Source organism: Pempheris klunzingeri, chromosome 4 (assembly GCF_042242105.1).
Source record: "Pempheris klunzingeri isolate RE-2024b chromosome 4, fPemKlu1.hap1, whole genome shotgun sequence".
NCBI lineage: Eukaryota > Metazoa > Chordata > Actinopteri > Acropomatiformes > Pempheridae > Pempheris > Pempheris klunzingeri.
Window position 1 is genome coordinate 22,625,945 of NC_092015.1, and position 18,783 is coordinate 22,644,727.

At 42.0% G+C, this 18,783-nt stretch overlaps 2 protein-coding genes across 9 annotated transcripts in view; one reads left to right on the forward strand and one right to left on the reverse strand.

The window, feature by feature from the left end:
* The window catches only part of sik3 (SIK family kinase 3), a 38,323-nt gene extending 35,246 nt beyond the window's left edge, over window positions 1-3,077 (reverse strand). For 5 of the 6 annotated variants that reach the window (XM_070828903.1, XM_070828902.1, XM_070828900.1 and 2 more), the window contains exon 1: window positions 2,742-3,029. In XM_070828903.1, coding sequence (XP_070685004.1) covers window positions 2,742-3,029 — 288 coding nt within the window. Of the gene's footprint in view, window positions 1-2,741 lie in introns of all 6 variants that reach the window. The other variant, XM_070828898.1, reaches the window with a different exon arrangement.
* A 3,447-nt stretch (window positions 3,078-6,524) lies between these two features.
* sidt2 (SID1 transmembrane family, member 2) lies at window positions 6,525-18,763 on the forward strand. Of its 3 annotated transcripts, XM_070828905.1 has the most exons (27): window positions 6,525-7,315; window positions 7,414-7,535; window positions 9,334-9,498; window positions 9,633-9,678; window positions 10,118-10,219; window positions 10,426-10,509; window positions 10,604-10,769; window positions 11,072-11,165; window positions 11,519-11,577; window positions 11,777-11,803; window positions 12,267-12,305; window positions 12,385-12,462; window positions 13,712-13,774; window positions 14,511-14,626; window positions 14,709-14,782; window positions 15,114-15,180; window positions 15,305-15,378; window positions 15,492-15,615; window positions 15,751-15,868; window positions 16,019-16,155; window positions 16,247-16,355; window positions 16,545-16,621; window positions 16,735-16,781; window positions 17,232-17,337; window positions 17,438-17,548; window positions 17,673-17,786; window positions 17,995-18,763. In XM_070828905.1, the coding sequence occupies exons 1-27, from the start codon at window positions 7,067-7,069 to the stop codon at window positions 18,055-18,057; spliced, it is 2,631 nt and encodes an 876-aa protein (XP_070685006.1). In that variant the 5' UTR covers window positions 6,525-7,066; the 3' UTR covers window positions 18,058-18,763. The 3 variants fall into 3 exon arrangements, with proteins under 3 accessions (XP_070685006.1, XP_070685008.1, XP_070685007.1); XM_070828907.1 differs by lacking the exon at window positions 13,712-13,774; XM_070828906.1 differs by lacking the exon at window positions 11,777-11,803.
* Window positions 18,764-18,783: the final 20 nt, after the last annotated feature.

The window sequence follows — 18,783 nt, forward strand, 5'->3', positions numbered from 1 at the left end:
TTGTGCATTTTTGCCTTTCTTCTGACGATCTGAAGACTAAACAATTCCTTTATTCCTGGAAAATGATCTAGGCTACTACCTATCTTTTTCAAAATCAAAAATGAAAATCAGAAAACAAATTGATGGTACTTTCATAATCCAAATCTAAAATGTAAAATATCACAAGAAATGATTGTTGGCTCATAATCTTCAGCGTCCCGAAATTAAGACAGCCATTAATATTAGAGCTGCACCTAAAATGAGCATCACTGTCACCCAGAGATAATAGAACATGTATTTCCTTTGACTGAACACTGAAATCATTATTTATCAAGACATCAGCCAAGTGTGGCCCAAGCGCCTCTGTCACGGCGTCTGTGTGATTGTACCAAAACCCCTGTTTAGACTTCCACTCTACTAGCCCGCCTTTGTCTAGAAGAGATGAACTTTCACTATTACAACATCCAGACACAGCGCACTAGCTATCTGCAATCAAAGGGCTGTCCTGTGTGACTACCTCTTTGTTAGCAAGCCTATACACCAACAGCAGCAGCCTCCATCCCACAAGAATTTGCAAACAGATAAAATGGTAGTGTGTATGTGGAAATAAACTTTAAGCAAACTGCCTGTTGAATGCTTGAACAAAACAACAAAGAACAAATGAGGCATAGAAAGGGACCGTCCTTTTTTTCTTTCTGGTTGTATAAATAACCAGGTCCTCTTCTGTGTGACTGCACTGTAGCTCCCTTCCAGCTCTCTCTGAAAACTGAGAGAATTATTAAGGTATTTCTGCCAAGTCAGCATTTCACTATATTTACATTATCGTTCTAAAACCGAGGCCAACAATGCTCCAAAGTGCATTTCATCTCATCACTGATCGTCATATCCATATTCATGATATCCACAGGCATGTAAAAACACACTCCTATTCCTCTGATATTTATGAGCAACTAGGGATTGCTGAAACCCCTGAGCTAGTTGATGAAAGTCATGAGCTGACTGGTCCGTCTGTGACCAACATCAACAGACAACAAGCAAGGCCTCTCTTTCATTCTGTCAGTCCATATTTTGTCTTTTGTCTTATGCCCATGTTTCACACACACATCCAGGCAAGCATAAAAAAAGGTTCACACACAAGGAATAAAGGTTCATAATAAACTCATCGATCTCTTACTATAACGTTGCTACTGTCTTTGTGTTGCACTTGTAACAGCTTGCAAAATATGCTACATACCTACTAGTCTATGAATTACATTGTGGTCATATCAACAAAGCTAATGTCCTTCAAGAAAGAGCTCCAGTAGCATCAAAAAAACACAACATGGCATTCACTGAGCTTAGTTATTTTTGGCGTCATGAAACTAAATGGAAGGTTCTTTAGGCGATGTAGCACAAAGCACCCAAATGACTCCTGTACGCCTGTCTGTCTATGTCAACAAGGACACAGAGGTAAAGCTACACGCTAGCACTACAGGTGACACACCTTTATTTGTGTCATTAGAATTAAAGGATCTTCATCATGTAAAAAAAACATTAAAAAAGAATTGCAGGAGCTGCCTGACAGCGTTGGCTTCAGCTACCCATGTTTGTTGTGACAGTTCAGCCGAGCATCCATCATAGATGATGTGCACAGTGATCACAATAGCCGTATTTTGTCACCTTATTGGAAGCATGGCCCCTTGTAAAGGCTTTCCAACATGCTGGAAATCAATGTGTTTCTTAACAGAAATGCACTAAATAAGGCTTTTGGACTATTAGCTATTTGTTTTGAGCCTTTTAGGCTTAATGTACCATGCTAGCCACTAGGACACATCCAACAAATCTAGAGTGACAAAAGACTTTTAGCACTTTTAAGACACCTGAGCCAATAAATCTTTACAGAGGAAAAACACTAACTGTAATATCTGACCGATCCCCTCTGTGGGTTTGTCTCATGCTTCTCCTACCAACCATCTGTAAAGGTCCAAACCTTCTATTTGCAGCTCACACTAACAGACCCATTTTTTAAAAAAAGTCTGCCAAAATGTTAAGTGTCATGATCAGTTTTATAGATTTGCAGCCCGAGGTTGACTTAATACAAACCTCAGTGAAATACATTAACTCATAGACTCAACTCAAGAGTTGTGTGTGTTTAGTAATAATATAATGAGTTCATCCTTGTGTCTGCTAGTTAATCTGACCACCACCAAGCACACTGCTAACCTGAGCCCACTGGTGAAGTTACACACACAACATATTTCATGTGAAACTTCCCTGATGCAAAATGACAAAAGTGATGTGTTTTTCTATTTAAAGCGTCCTGCAAACTTTTCGCCTTGTGTGTCGGAATCTGTGTGAAAAATATCTGCATCTAGCCAAACAGCTCATTAGCCTGTAAGCTAAGCTAGTTACTACAGTCGGAACGTTCTGTCTCCCCTTTTTCATCTTCGTCAATACCCTTCTCTCCGTCCTCTGCGCTTCGCCACACATTAACCTCGGGCCTTTTCTGGCTTGCTTTAACAAAACTACAGGCTTATGTGTGTGAAATTTGTTTTATCTAGTGGTAAATGTGTCTGCATCCCGTAGTTATGAGTGATGCCCCGTGTCGAAACGGACCCCCCTTCCAACACCGAGCAGCGGTGTCCCCGAAGCGGGCTGGCTGTTGTGTCTCCGGAGCACGAAGGCCCCAGCGTCATCCTGTGTACATGGCCGAAAAGGCTTGAAAGAATACAATGACAACCTGTGATTATTCGCCCTTAACGCTCGGACATCAGTCGTCTTACCTTTGCTTTGGTTATGATGTGTGTGGCTAGTTTAACAACCGCAAAATTTCCCTTGCCGATGGTCCGCTCGATTTCGTAGTGGCCCACTCGGGCTGGGGGGGGCCTGGTGGCTGTGTGCCCAGGATTGGGTAAGCACCCGGGGGCCGTGCTGGGACGACTAGGGTGGCTAATACCGGAGGGTGGCTGGGCTCGGCTCTGGGAGCCCATACCTGCGTGGGTCGGTCGGGTCGGGTGCGTAATCCCGGCCGCAGCGGACCCGGCAGTACCTCCGCTTGACACGGCCGCCATCTTCTCGCCTCTCTGTGGGAACAACAAGCAGTCTTGCGCATCGCGCATCGCGGTCACGCCCCCGCCATGCGTCATTTTACGTGAAACGCTCCTCCGCAGCGCCCTCTCTAGGTTGTAACCATGGTAACGACCAGCGTAACAAATGACTTCATCCAGAGAAAGGTATTGTGGTTGCCTTGGTGACTAAGAAGTGCGCATAATCATGGTTCCCATGATTCAGTGATTCCTTGCAAAATGCTGCACTGTGATCAGAGAGGCTCATGAGGCTTTAAAGGCACACGCCACTTTAACAGGACAATGTCAAACCATCGAGCTGAGGACAGCAGACACTCTAGTTCTGATTAAATATATAATATATATATATGAATATTTACATAATATTTAGCGGTCGATTGTGCAATGCCACGAAGAGGTCCAGACAAGTCATAGTCATGAGTGATGTTTGTGCGCACCCATGTTTTATGATTCTTGCTCATTTTCACCCAGTGTCGGCAGTAAGCTCACCTCCCTGCCCTCGCGTTTAACCGCTGGAGGTTGACTTATTGCGACCATCAATAAATTGGTGGGGTCTTATTTATGACAAATACTCATCCTCCTTCTATACTTGCTGGCTTGGCCATGTTAGTGAAAATTGTGATTGAAAAATATGATAAATTGGTGTCATGTAATCTATTTTGAGTGCCAACGTATAATTCATTCATTTCGCTTAAATATTTCGATAGAGAGTAACCTTTTTTCAGCAACTTCCATTTAATGTGACTCCATAACCCTAACATACAACGACCAACGCATATTTCAAGCTTACAGTTCCTGAACATCAACAAGTGAAAAACAAAAGATGAGCTCACTTACAACAGCAACACCACCAACAATAATAATCATAATAATAATATAGTAGTAATAGTAGTAGTGGTAGTAGCAGTAGTTGTAGTAATAATAATGAAAAAAAACTCAATGACACAAAACCTTAAAAAAACCCGAATTAATTCATTGATCCTATATTCATTTCTGAGGGTGCTCTTATACAAGTGTGTACTATAGGAAAAAAGCAAATACATGCTGAAGTTTGAAATATGGCCTGACATGAAAACATAGAAATCTAAATAAATCATAAAAAGGAAAAAAAGAAAACAGACACCAGCTATTAGTAATATCAGAATCAGAATCAGAATCAGAATTCCTTTAATAATCCCCAGGGGGAAATTGCTTTTTGTTACACACAGTTCCAAAAGAATAAGAATAAACATATACATAACATATACATATGTGGGTACAAAACCTATAGCAAGACCTAAACTACATGAACGGACCAACAATGCTAATTCCATTATTCAAACCAAAAGTAATTTAAGAAGAATCAGTCAGGGGATTTTGTGCTGTGGTTCTCTGTACTACAGCCCTCTCAGTGGTTTGTGGACAGCACCACTACATGGAAGAGAGGAGTTCCTGCATACTGCATACTGAAAAGCTGGATTTCCAATTGGGTAAAGCAGGTAGTTGCCCTAAGAACTCCAGAGCTTGTCATTCAGTTTGTGTTCATTTGTTTAATTGCCATTTTATTTTGCCACGTCATCATCATCTGAAATTGTACGTCACTAAAGGCAAGACCTGCATCACCTTAACTCAAAGCCCTGGTTTGAAGATCAGCCATTATGATTAATAACTAACATAACAACTGCAATCAAAACGACAATAGCGATCGGTAATAAAGTTAAAGGATTTTGGTTTTCTTTGCAGTGTAGAGGTCGGCATCATTCACTGTACCGCATTACAGAGGACAACATGTGTATGCATAGCATTTATGAAAACACAGCAGGGAGTGTGTGTGTGTGTGTGTGTGTGTGTGTGCAATACAGTGTGATGCAGTAAGGATCTCAGACATCTGTGTTGCTCTAAAATTATTCTAATGCGGAGCGATTTCTCTCATTTTGTATCATCCCTGCTGAGTCAGCACACATCTCTGTTGTGTATTTTGTTTGGAAAAGTGACCTCTTTAAATGTGCATGAGGCCCCTGTTACCCCCAATGATTCATTCATTTGAATTCATTACTTTATAGTAGCTCTCTAATGCATAATGAGTATGTTGAGTTCTGTATTGCATTACTGGAATAACTTGGTACACTTCCAAAAAATAAAACGTGCTGAAGCATTTTGCAACATCTCTGATTCATTTCTTTCCCATAAACTGTAAGGAAGCACAGCCCATGCAGCAATGAACAGCCCTACTTAAGCTGAAATTGAATTTTGGTTTATGATAACTAGATAAATAAATAAATTATACATTTCCAAAGATAATTGTGACACTAATTGTAATGTGATGTTTGTTTTTCATCTCTTAATAAGTGTGTTGTGTGCACAATGTGTGTTTCCCTCCTGTGTTCAGTTCCAAATGTTTATCCATGGCTATGACAAAAACAGCCTTATAGTACCTGCCTAATGGTGCTATAGTGACTAACAGCTGGGGCCTGTGTCAGTGATGTGATGGGGCGGGCTTTCAGTGTGACAGACAGTGTCCATAGTAACCATAGTATGATGTTAAGATAAGATTCATTTCTTTTTATTTCAAGAGATGTGCTTTTAATAGTCATAGTGAGTAGTTGGTTCATAGTCACCACCGTGAAAAGTAGATTTCTTGTTGTGATGAAAGTAACAGGATGTAAATATTTCCGTGAGGTCCTTTATGCTCTTTGGAGGATACTGGAAAATGTGGCTAGTCACCTCCCCCTGCTGTTACAGTACAGCACAGCGTTTGTCAATTCGATGCTACTGTTGTAACTGAGGAGTGAATCATGGAGAGATTTTAACCCTAGAAGGCTGTAAGTTACAGAAAATGTAGACTATGTAATGGCACTACCAGTTATATAAGATGAATGAAGAAATGGAACGAGTGGACTTAAAGTCCAAACATTCTCACACAGCTACATACAGAGGCAGAGATCAGCAAAACTTTCTTATCATCTTTATTTCAATTTATTAATATTTGTGGGAATGTGTGTGTACCTGTCATTGTATTATATCCTTTGTCCTGTTTATATCTGTCTTGAAGAGCACGTTGTAATTGCTCATTTTTATGTTATTTATTATTATCAAATTATTTATTATTGTTGTTGTTGTTGTTGTTGTTGATGATGATGAAATATTATAACAACACAGAAAAATAGGATTTTCTAGGAATCAGGGTGTTCGAGGTAATAATCAAGAGCCAATCAGCTCTTTGATCAGGTGACAGCCAGGCGTTTCCCATCATGCCCTGGGCCTCGCAGATGCGGTGCCTGGCTCTAAAAACTACGGCCGCTTTGAGCTCGTGAGGTTATCGTTGCCGGCGCGTGCATGACGTCAGAGCAAGTCGGGATCGAGCCGGACACATGACTAACCGGCATGCATTGTGCGGTTACTGCTGGTGGGGCTTTCTGCGCAGGCCTGGCTCCTCTCAAACGACCCTGGTGTTTGAGAAGTAGAGGCAGCGACATGACGTCATGACGTCATCCTCGGTTTGTTTACTGTCTAAGCGTGGGGGGCGCCACTGGCACCAAATTTCCGCACTGTAAACACACCGAATCGTTTCACCCTCGTACGAAAAATACTCGTACAACGCCGTGGTGCCGCGAACACCGGCCGTGACAACCGTTGACGTCGGACAGACTTGGAAAAACACTTTATTTTTTACACGACTACAATTCCGAAATCTTAGCATGGAGCTACCTGAGCAGCGAAGCTAACTTAAGCACAGCTAGCTAGCAGCTTTGTAGGCTTTGTCGTGAGAGTTGTGTTGGTGGTGGCATAGATGACAGCAGCGACGTTTATAAGAAGAGGAGCAAGTATTTGTTTGATATAGACGACGTCGCAGTTGTTTAGCGTGGCAGGTAGCAGCTGCTTATGTTGTTGGTCATTGCTGGAGGTGGCACGGTTAACCAAGCCTATTTGCTATCCGAGTAACAAACGCTGGCTGAATGGGGTGGATTTTTTATTAGTACTGCCGCACCGGCTACAAGAACCCTAGATATCAGTTGCCTGTTTGGAAGACTGTGTCGGACAAAATGGTGTTCAGGAGTTGCTGGAAATCTCGACACAAAAACAGCTGTGGACCTACTCCTTGTTGGATCCGATCAGGGTTGGCAGCCCTGCTCTGGTTATATGTGACCCATTTTGCTTGTGGGAGTGGAGCGTTGGGGGAGACAAAAAATGTGGTCCAGAAAGATGCAGAGTTTGATGTCACCTATAATGACACGGTTACGAGTGAAAACCAGACTATTTATGCTTTTAATCACACCGTCTCCAGAAATAAGGTGAGTTCACATGGATTGTAGGTTTGCTTTCCTCTTCATGGTATCAAGTGATATTCAGTGTAACGTGACCTTTTGTTTTTCCCCTCTTTGGGTTTCAGACAGAGGGAGTGCGTGTGTCTGTGGATGTGTTGTCACACGGTTTTGAGAGTCCCATCCTGTTTGTGGTGCGACAGAAGCAAGCTGTGCTGTCCTTCCAAGTCCCTCTCATACTGAGAGGCCTGTGAGTATCCACACTTAAAGCCCGATGCAAACTGGATTCACCAGGAAGTGTCCTATTTATTTCTTTTAAAATCAGCTAAAGAAATGACACAGTAGATTGTTTTGTTAGCCCCATTCCCCTGAGGCCTGCCCCCCACTAAATAATAGTCTTGTAGCTGTTGAGCATGGCTGAGATTTGCCCCAGTCTCCACTGTGCTTTTGATGACCATGGAGCTTTTCAAAAATAATAGGATATGAAGTTAAATATATTATATATATTTAGGAATTGCACACAAATACTGGATTTCAAATCAAATCTGCACGCTTAGAATGAGGAAGAAGTTATCAGCTGTAGATACACATTAGCTGGGTGTCATGATGTTATGTCCAATGCCTAAACTGACCAAATCGATAGTAAGAGGACCGTAAGGCCGGTCTCGACAGCACTGAATAGGCTCGTGTCTAGCTCAGTTTTGATACTAGACCTTTAAATACATCCTTGTATGTAACTGCACACATGGCAATGGTTCACGAAGTAATGATCCAAAGTTCCTCTTAGGGAGTGTCTGTCTGTTTGCTTCTGTTTCACCTAGATAGTAAACAGCTATGAGTCATAAGTCATATAGTGAAGCTAATTTTCTTGCTGGTGTGGAGAATTGCATGTGTGCTTAATAGCCTAGTAACAGAAGAACATCTGTAAATGTTAGCTATGCTTGTTAAAGGGTCTTGTGTAAAAATGGTGAAGAGAGATGATTGCTGCATGTCTTTTATTTAAAGACGTTGTATTTGGACATTTGCGAGAATTGCAGTCATTATTTCTTTCTCGGACGCAGCAAGCATTTGATGTACTTTGTAGGGAAGAACAAACAAATTCGGGATTTTAATTTGGGATTTTCCAACATTAAGTTAAGTTCTGTATTAGCTATTGGCCAACAGCCCATCTGTAATGTGATCTGTGTCTCCAACACTCTCAGGTAGACTGTCTGGTTGTGCAATACCAGAATTACCTCGCTAGTTTTCATGTAAGCTGTCTTGTCACCAGTGAACTTTCGACTCTCACTTCCTCCTCTGAGATCTGTGAGTGCAGATGTGAGCAGCCCAGCTTACTGTAAATGGGCTTCCTCAAAGTCATCAGTCATCAAGTTACTTCTCTTTCACATTACATGCTCTATTTAAAAAAAATCCACCACAATTGTAGCTGTGCAATGTGAATTTAGCAACATTTTCTAGAGCTGATTTTAGTGATTTTGCTCAGATATTATGTAAGATACATTTTCTAGTTAGATCATTTGATTCTGAAACTGTAATCCTTGTAATGGGGATAGTCAGCATTGTGCATAGAGCTTGTCAGCCCGCTGGTGTGCATGATGTACAAATATGGGTGTGATTTCCAATTTTTAGGCATATTTACCAGATGAAGATCTAAGTAGCATTGAAACATTGGCAGTAATAAAAACATTTCTTCGGCATGGAGTAGATGTGCAGACGTTACCTCTTTTTCATTGATGCTGTCTACTAGCTTTCCACCTACAGTAGCAGTCCAAAAAAAGTGTTAAACAAACATATATACAATAGTTTTATATTTTAGATTCTTCTAAGTAGCCACCTTTTGCTTTGATGACAGCTTTGGACACTCTTGTCATTCTCTCAGTCAGCTTCATGAGGTCGTCACTAGGAATGGTTTTCAGTTAACAAGTGTGCCTTGTCAAGATTTAATTTAAATTTAAGCCTAAGGTAATTGCAAAAACAAAAACCTTCTGAATGGGAACTCCTGCTCTTCCTTTCTCTGATTGTCAACCTCTTTATGTCTCTCTCTCTAGCTACCAGAGGAAGTACCCTTACAATCATGTGGGCCGAACATTGTGCCAGCCTTTGACCCGGGCCGCCTCTGAGACCCAGTACTTCTTTGTGGATGTGTCGACCCTGTCCAGCCAGGGTACAAACTACCAGCTCAGGGTCAGCCGCGTTGAAAGCTTCACCCTGCAGTACGTGAAATTTGATATAATCACATAGTTGCCTGAATTCTGATCTTAATGCATTTGCCACCAGGCTGGGTTTTGTAGTAACCAACACGGAACTTACTAGTAAATCTGACATGTTACCTTCACTTTGATTACAGGACAGACAAGAAATTTACCTTCACTGCGTCACCATCCCAACCTCAGGTATACAGCTCAATAACACAGCTTGGTGTGCTTATAAGATAATTCACAGCAATGTAGGTAGCAGGCAGGATGAGAGTGGGGGTGGAGGGTACTACAAGTGACAAGAGAAATGAGAAACTAGTACTAGTGAAAAAGAGGACAGTAAGAATGGAGAGAATTTCAAATTCATTTTTCCAACACATTTGAATGGTAACAAACTTTTGGGCCGTTAATAGCATCTGTAGATAAATCTTTTATTCATCATCAGTCATGGTAGTGAGCCAGTACTTCAGTTTATCTACTCCTGTGTCCTCATGGTGTGTTTTTTGTTGTGGAAATTGTCTCACCCTCCTACATACAGAGTACTAGATAGAGAGGGAAGACAGGCAACACAAACAGGGTTGATCTAGTCTGAATCTGTGTTTTCTAATCTTATCCCCTCTAATTCTTTCTTTCTCAGTACTTCAAGTATGTCTTCCCAGATGGGGTGGACACTGTGATCGTCAAGGTCAACTCAGATATGACCTTCCCCTGCTCAGTTATGTCCGTCCAGGACATCCAGGTATAAACACTCCACTTCCCCTGAAACCAGGTAGCTGATACCCTCACATGGCCCCTGGCAGTGTGGTCAACATGTAGTAACACTCTTGGACCACTTGAGGGCGTACTTGAGTTTGTTGCAGCGGTGTCAGTGCAATACAAAGAAAACATTTGGTTTATGATGTTTTCAGAAGATTTGACTCCCTCTCTGTCCGTCTTTCTCTTCAGTGCCCGGTCTATGACCTTGACAACAATGTGGCCTTTATTGGGATGTACCAGACTATGACCAAAAAAGGCGCAATCACTGTGCAGGTAGTGTTTGCCACACAGCCACGTGCCTGTCCTCCTCATCCCTTCATTACAGCACAAACCATATAATATCTTCATGTCACTTTCTGTCATCTAGAGAAAAGACTTCCCCAGCAACAGTTTCTACGTGGTGGTTGTGGTAAAAACAGAGGATGAGGCGTGTGGCGGTCCTCTGCGCTTTTACCCTCTCCGTCCTGATGAGCTGATCGACGCCGGCAACCGTAGCAAGGTCGTTGATGTTATCGTCTCCCCAGCTATCAAGTGTAAGCCGCATGTTCGCAAATAGAAACTGTTCAGACTAGAATTATCCATACGTGGACTAAAAGGCATTTTTAAAATGTTCATAGTTCAAAAGCTAACATACTTATTATTATTATTTTGATCAAATCCAAAAGATGTTCATAAAAGTTCTGATCTCCATGCTCCACGCATGCTCCAATTCACATGTCTCTCCCAATTGTAAGATGAAATTAATCATGCTATTTCATGGCAGTGCAGGGAAGGTTCAGGCAGTATTGGCATGTGAATGAGTGCACAGTAACATGTCTATCTTCACACTCCACAGCGGAGGTGTATGTGATGGGCATGCTGTTCTGCCTTGGTATCTTCCTTACCTTCTACCTGCTCACCTTGCTCGTGGCCTGTCTGGAAAACAGGCGGTAAGATTTTTCACTGTTCTGAATTAGCTGTTTCATCCACTTCATGTGCACAGCCTTGTTTCACTACTGAGATATTTGCATCTGTGATTTGATCCTGAAAAGTCTTTCCTTTGTAGTAATATGCTTGTAGACATAGACAATCTTCATTACAGCAGATACCGCCTCAAAGATTAATTCATTTGACTGGGTTTTGCTTGGTTTAATTAGGTTAAAGGCCAAAATAAGTTAAGTTTACAATGTACAACCTTATAGAAATTATTGGTCTCTACATCAAAGAATGTACCACCAGAAGTTCACTATTATACGGAATCCAAATGATTTGGATTTGCATCTTTTCTTCTCCATTTCTTCAGAGCGAATAAGAAGAGAGAGGTTTTTCAGAATCCTGAAGACACGTCGCCTGCTGAGACCGGTAAGCCAACAACTAGCTATGATGGACTGGCCCATTACGGACTCATTGGGGGGGGTGCGGACTGTACTGTTTTCTTTATTCCACAAATCTGCGCCGTAGAGCTGTGTTATATATCTAACGTTCTCTTTTTGTAGAATTTAACATGTCTGCATGTGCTGAATTTTTAACTCTCTTTCCCTCATGTTTATGTTTGGTTCAGCCTCTTTGCTTGTGAAGAACGGAGATGGTATAGTGAAACACTTACTCCAGTCTTGCATCTGCTGCTCTTTTCTCACGCTGTGTCGCTTGTCTGCACACTTTGTTGCTTGTCCTTAGGTGCATGCATTAGCTGTCATACCCTTCAGAAAACAAGATAAAGACATGTGGCTGACTGTAGCGTCTCATGGGCTGTGTAGTAACAAAGTTCACCCTCACTGCAGTCACTAACCTGCCTCAGAGCCACCCTGCCCCCCCCCCATTCACTAAAATGTTCAAAAGTGCTGTTTGTGGCACCAGATTTCTAAGTGGATCCCTGCATGTGTTGTTGCCTCCCTCACCTCTCTGTGTTTGTGGACTAACATATTAGCTGCAGTGGTGTGTTATTGTGCAGCATTAACATACTAACAAGTATTAGTTGTATTGGTGCTTGTTCATATGTTAACATATGCTTGTATGGGAGTTTTTAGATGTGTGTGTGTGTGTCTCCACAGGCAAGACTGTAGCCTCACCATATGAATACGGCTCCTTCGGTGAGTTTTGGACAGTTCTGGTTTTGCTTATGTCTGTCTTAGTGTGGAGTTTGACTTTAATAACCTTCTTCATCCACAGCCGACAACGGCAGCACAATCAGCTCAGAGGCCTTGACTGACAGCGCCACATCAACTGACAACAACTACGGATACATGGGTAAGTATAGTCACACACATTTCTTCTGGCCTACCTCTGTCACTTTGCAGAATGTCTCCAAAGCCCCCTTGCAACTACACTACCGCGTAAACATTTGGGGCCACCCAGATCATTTCTTGTTTTCCACGAAAACTTTCATTCATTAAATGAGTTGCAAAATGAAAAGAAAATATAGTCAAGCTTATAGATAGTTTGTCCTTCAGACTTAGCTTTCATCAAAGAATCTTTCATTTGCAGCCTAGCAGACCTTTGGCGTTATAGCTTGTTGAGGCAGCTTCACCTCGAAGAATCTCCCACAAGTTGGATTGGCTTGATGGGCACTTCTTTTACTCACCATACAGTAAAGCTGCTCCCACAACAGTTCAATAGGGTGCAGATCTAGTGACTGCGCTTGGCCCTCCATGATAGACAGAATACCAAATGACTGTTTCTTCTCTGATAGTTCTTGGAGCTGTGCTTTGGGTCATTGTAGGAGGAAATTGCCTCCAAACAACCTCCATCCACAGGGAGTAATAGTCTTCCTTATCCAAGATCCCTTTTAGCTTGTAAGAATCTTTCACCTTACCAGCATGAAAGCAACCCCAGACCATCACATTTCCTCCACCATACCTGACGAGGTGTCAAGAACTCTTCCATTTTCTCATTTTTTCTGCACATCATATGTTTTCTCTTTGTGACCCAAGGCCAGCATTCCTCAGTTGCTCTTCACACTGTTGATGTTTAGAATGGTGTTTTGCAGGTACTATTTATTGAAGCTGCGAGTGGAGGACCCATGAGCGCTCTGTTTCTCATGTACACGTACACCACTGTATATCCTCAATTTCTTGGCAATTTTCTTGCGTGGAGTCGGCTTCATTTGTCAGAACAAGAATAGACTGGCGAGGTTCAAAAGAATGTTTTTCCTTTTTTCTGGCCATGTTGAGGCTTTAATGTAACCCACAAATGCTGATGCTCCAGACACTCAACTAGCTCAAGGAAGGTTAGTTTTATTGCTATTGATCAGGTGGTGTTAGCTAATACAATGTGGCATTGGAACATAGGTTGCATTGGTTGCTGAAAATGGGTCTTTGTAGGTCTATGCAGATATCCATTATAATCAGCCATTTCTTGCTAAAATCCTGAAAAAAGAGCTTTTCTTTAAAAAATAAGGAACTTTCTGACTGACCCCAAACTTTTGAGTGCTATTATAGTAATATATATATATATATATATATATATATACATATTTCTGTGTGTCTTTGTTCATCAGGACAGGAGCCTTTCAAACGTCGTCCAATCCTCAATCATCTTCACCATATAGCCATCCGTCTTGGTGATACACTCATCGCATAATTGGCCGAATCAGTTCAGAGAATTACATCAAACCAATCAGCACTCTTTGAATCATACATCAGTGACCGCATTCACGTGGATTCAGGCAGATGGTAGACGGCAGACGGACAACACATTCTAGATACAACGGGACAAAGAAACAGTCTGATGGAGTAAAATATATGAAGTGAAATTCTAGCATGCACTGCATTATTATATAAAGCATAGTACAGTATAAAATGCATTATTGCATGTTTTCTGCTGTTGTGAGGGAGCTACAGAACATTTTGTATATTCCATTGCGGAGGATAAGTTCAAATATTTTAACTTTGGACGGCAATGCTGTCTACATCTACCAGTGCTGGTATTCTCTGCGGGGCTCCCCTTATTTTACCATCAAGCTGTGCTGTCTACCGTCGCCCTGAATCCATGTGAAAACAGCATTAGATGTTCATGCCGGAAAGTGGCCAGACTCCTAATCTGATGACATTAAAATGAACAGTAAAACAGTATCAATGGTGCAAAGATCAAAGTACCAATATTCCTATTTGAATATTTTCAAAATATTTCCCAAACTAAAAGGTGTAATATAATGATCTTTGCACCATTTAAATAAAATTAGAAATTCTTTTAAATCCAGACGTCCATCTAATTGACCAGATTGTCCGTCTAGTGAATGAAAGCTAATTTTCTTCACCATGACTTCCTCCTCTCTCACCTCTATCTCCCTCTATCAGAGCGATCATTGGATAGTGTCGGACGAAGTAGGCAGGAGTCTCTGAGCTCTGTGGAGGAGGATGACTACGACACGCTGGACGACATCAACTCAGACAAAAACATTGTCCGCACCAAGGTAACCCAGTTAAGACAAGGCACCGTCGTGATGTTGAAATGTCACCACGCCTTGCCGATATAATGTCCTCTCTTCATTACAGAAATTTTTGTGTGTGTCTGACCTGGCCCGCAAAGACAAGAGGATCCTCAGCAAGAAATACCAAATCTACTTCTGGTGAGGACGCTGGTTAGACCAAACACCATTAAAGAGTTGAATCGACCACAACGACACAAGAACAAAGATACTTTTAGTTCCCAGTCTAGGCCAAATCCACAATCCATTAACCATCCTGTGCTGAAATGATGTGTATTCTTGTGCAATTTCAGCATGTCCTACCCAGAAAATTGAGTAGTAGTCCAGTAAAACTAAGCTTGTAAGAACCCTGGGGGTTGTTAGAGCAATAGAAATATTATTGACTGGTTGGACAGAGATGTGAAACAATGAAGCACAGAATTCTTCCAGACATCATAATTATAAATAAGTCTAATGACTGTCTTCTCTCCAGGAACATTGCTACAATTGCTGTATTCTATGCGCTGCCGGTCGTTCAACTGGTCATCACCTATCAGACGGTACGCTAATGTGACTTAAAAGATATTTGTGTTAAAGGTATTGTAAAAAAAAAAAAAAAAATAGGTCAACACGCAGATGCTGCTGAACTGTAGATGAATGCTAAACCGACTCTCTGTTTTTCAGGTGGTCAATGTTACAGGAAACCAGGACATCTGCTTTTACAACTTCCTGTGTGCCCACCCGCTGGGAGCTCTAAGGTGTGTGTGGTTTAGCATGTTGCCTGTCCAGGTGCCTGAAATGTATTATTACAACCACAGTATGGTTAGCATACCTGTGTGTTAAGTAATATTGTGACTGTTGTCACACACAGCGCGTTCAACAACATCCTCAGTAACCTTGGTTACGTGATGCTGGGACTCCTCTTTCTCCTGATTGTTCTCAAAAGAGATATCGTCCACAACCGAGCCCTCGTCCGCAACGATGTCAACGCGCTGGTAAGGCACACGCCTTTGTCATTAAGCAAAAATGGATTCCAGCTCTATTCCTAGTGACTGAAAACGGTGACATTGGCATCATTAGTTAACGCTCAATTATTAGTTCAATGTTCATCTCTTCCACCCCCCCCCCAGGAATGTGGTATTCCAAAGCACTTTGGTCTGTTTTATGCCATGGGAACTGCTCTGATGATGGAGGGCTTGCTCAGTGCCTGCTACCATGTCTGTCCTAACTACACCAACTTCCAGTTTGGTGAGACGGCCTGTATTCCTGCTAGGACACGTCTAAAATCTGCATCCTCCACTCAGCTTTCTGTTGTTGTTCCTTTTATTGTTTCAGAAGATAAATGATGGTGATGTCAAATAAAGATGTCTGTTGGAATGTTTCCACATTTCTTTGCAGATACCTCCTTCATGTACATGATTGCCGGACTGTGCATGTTGAAGTTGTACCAGAAGAGACACCCTGACATCAATGCAAGTGCTTACACTGCCTATGCCTGCCTGGCTGCGGTCATCTTCTTTTCCGTGCTGGGAGTGGTATGTACACACACACACACATACAGACGGACATTGTTTTGCACATGCAGAGGTAGACATAGACGTTTCTTAATGCTTGTCTCGTTGGCAGGTGTTCGGGAAAGGAAACACAGTCTTCTGGATCATTTTCTCTGTGATCCACATTCTGGCCACTCTCCTCCTCAGCACACAGCTCTACTACATGGGCCGATGGAGGCTGGGTAAGATCACAGCAAGAAACCTGAAGTCGATTTGTCTAGCAACACAATTTAACTGCAAACTGTACAGACAGAATGATGTTTGTTGTGTTTTACAATCACTTGTGAAATGTGAAGAGTTTGATGCATAGGAACAAGGTCAGTCAGGATTTGACTGTGGAGTGTTTGACTGCAGCTGTATGTTTGTGTCAGACTCCGGGGTCCTGCGCAGGATGGTGTACATTATCTACACAGATTCCATCAGACAGTGCAGTGGACCCATGTACATCGTGAGTAATTACCAGAAACATCTGCATCAGTGTGTTTAAGTGCTGTCAGTGTTTAAGTCATCTGCAACATTGGCTGGGACAGTGGAAGAATCATCCTCTTGTCTGTCTGACAGGATCGGATGGTTCTGCTGGTAATGGGGAACATAGTCAACTGGTCTCTGTAAGTAAACAGTATGTTTCTTCTTTTCCTTGCTGCCAAGGAGAGACAGAATAAATTAAAGGTCCCATATTATGCAAAATGCACTTTGGAATGTCTTTTCAATGTAAACATGAACGCCTCTAAATTCTGAGAAAAGGCCACCCTCTCTGTTTCTTTTGCAGCATCTTTCAACAAATCTGTGTGGAAATGCGGTGTTTAGATTTGGCTCCCCTCATGATGTCATAAGGGGATCTGTCGATCATGTGACCTCCCTGAGTCCACCTCGCAGTCCGCCATTGTTTTTCATTTTTCTCACTAATGTGTGTTCTTCTAAACATTAAACCATGTAAACCTGTTCTAGTAAGACCTCCAAATACAAGTGTGAACTTGAAAATAAGCAGAATATGGGACCTTTAAAATTCACAATGCAGGACTAACTGCTGACATCACCGTCCTGCTCTCTCCCTCCAGAGCTGCCTACGGCCTCATAGTCAGACCTAATGACTTTGCCTCCTACCTGTTGGCCATTGCTATCTGCAACCTGCTGCTCTACTTTGCATTTTACATCATTATGAAGGTATGTGTATTTGTCTGTATCCACATTTTAGGTAGCATTTAGAATTCTAAAAGAGCAGAAATATTTTGTCCATCTAAAGCATTTCTTTCTGTGTTTTTAGCTGCGCAGCGGTGAGAAAATCCAGTGTCTGGCGTTGGTCTGTATTTTGTTCACAGCTGTGGTGTGGGGCTTCGCACTGTATTTCTTCTTCCAGGGTCTCAGCACATGGCAGGTTAGTAAATCCAACTCTCACATGCATATTTCACACAGAAGCAGCACCCACGGACTCTGTAAGAACTTAAATTCTACTTAATGTGGCATTCGTTTACTCCATGTTTTTCTCTCTCCTGACACAGAAAACTCCAGCAGAGTCTCGTGAGCACAACAGGGACTGTATTCTGCTGTCATTCTTTGACGATCATGACATTTGGCACTTCCTCTCCTCCATCGCCATGTTTGGATCCTTTCTGGTATGATCCTGTTTGGTGTGTGTGTGTGTGTGTGTGCGTGAGCGTGCGCGCGTGCTTTAGTTCATTTAGGCATGCAGCATATACACTTAATGCACATTCAAACTGAAAAAATGTATTTAAAACTTCTAAAACAATCTGTGAATTTTTAAAAGTTAAAGTTAAGTATGTTGTTGGAATGGGAAATCTCACCTGTCCTCTTCCCTCCTAGGTCCTCCTCACCATGGACGACGACCTCGACTCAGTCCAGAGAGACAAGATCTTGGTTTTCTAGATTTGTTCGATCCTCTGTGATGAGCTCGGCTCCTCCTCTCTGCCTTATCGCCTTTGTCTGTCTCCGTTTGCATCTCCTTCATGTCCAGAAACAAAAAACACAGCCAGTAGCCACTTTCCAAAAGCTGTACAGTGGGCACCTCTGTGCCTCTCACAGCCAACAAGGAGCCTGCCCCCTCATACGGACACAAATTTGCCAGTGAAGAGCTGTGTTTTGTCCTTGCGCTGCCATCATCAATATAACTGTTGTAATCGATGTTTAATTATTGTTGTTGTTACTGAGGATGAAGACAAAAATGTATTTTATACTGTACTCATTACATTTGACCTGCAAGTCCGTTTGAATGCATTTTGAAATTACTGTTTCTATGCTGTTTATATGCTGTGTGCGTTTGTACAGGGTGTGTGTGTGTGTGCGCGTGCATGTGTGTGTGTTGACAAGCATATGAGTGACATCATGAACTCTGTCTGTTGGCGGCCTTTATTGTTCTAATCATGTTGGTCACATACTGTGCTCTGATTGGTCAGAACCTCAAGCGAACCCGTCCCTCTCATTTGAGACTATGGTGATTGTATTTATGTCATGACTGCCCTCAAGTCAGGATGAGATTTTTTTGCATTGTACTGTATAAAAAAAAAACTGATTTTAATGTCAAACACTGCAAAGAGCAGTTTCTGAATAAAGGTCTCCTTTTCAGATACTTGGATTTCTTGTCTGTTTTCTTGA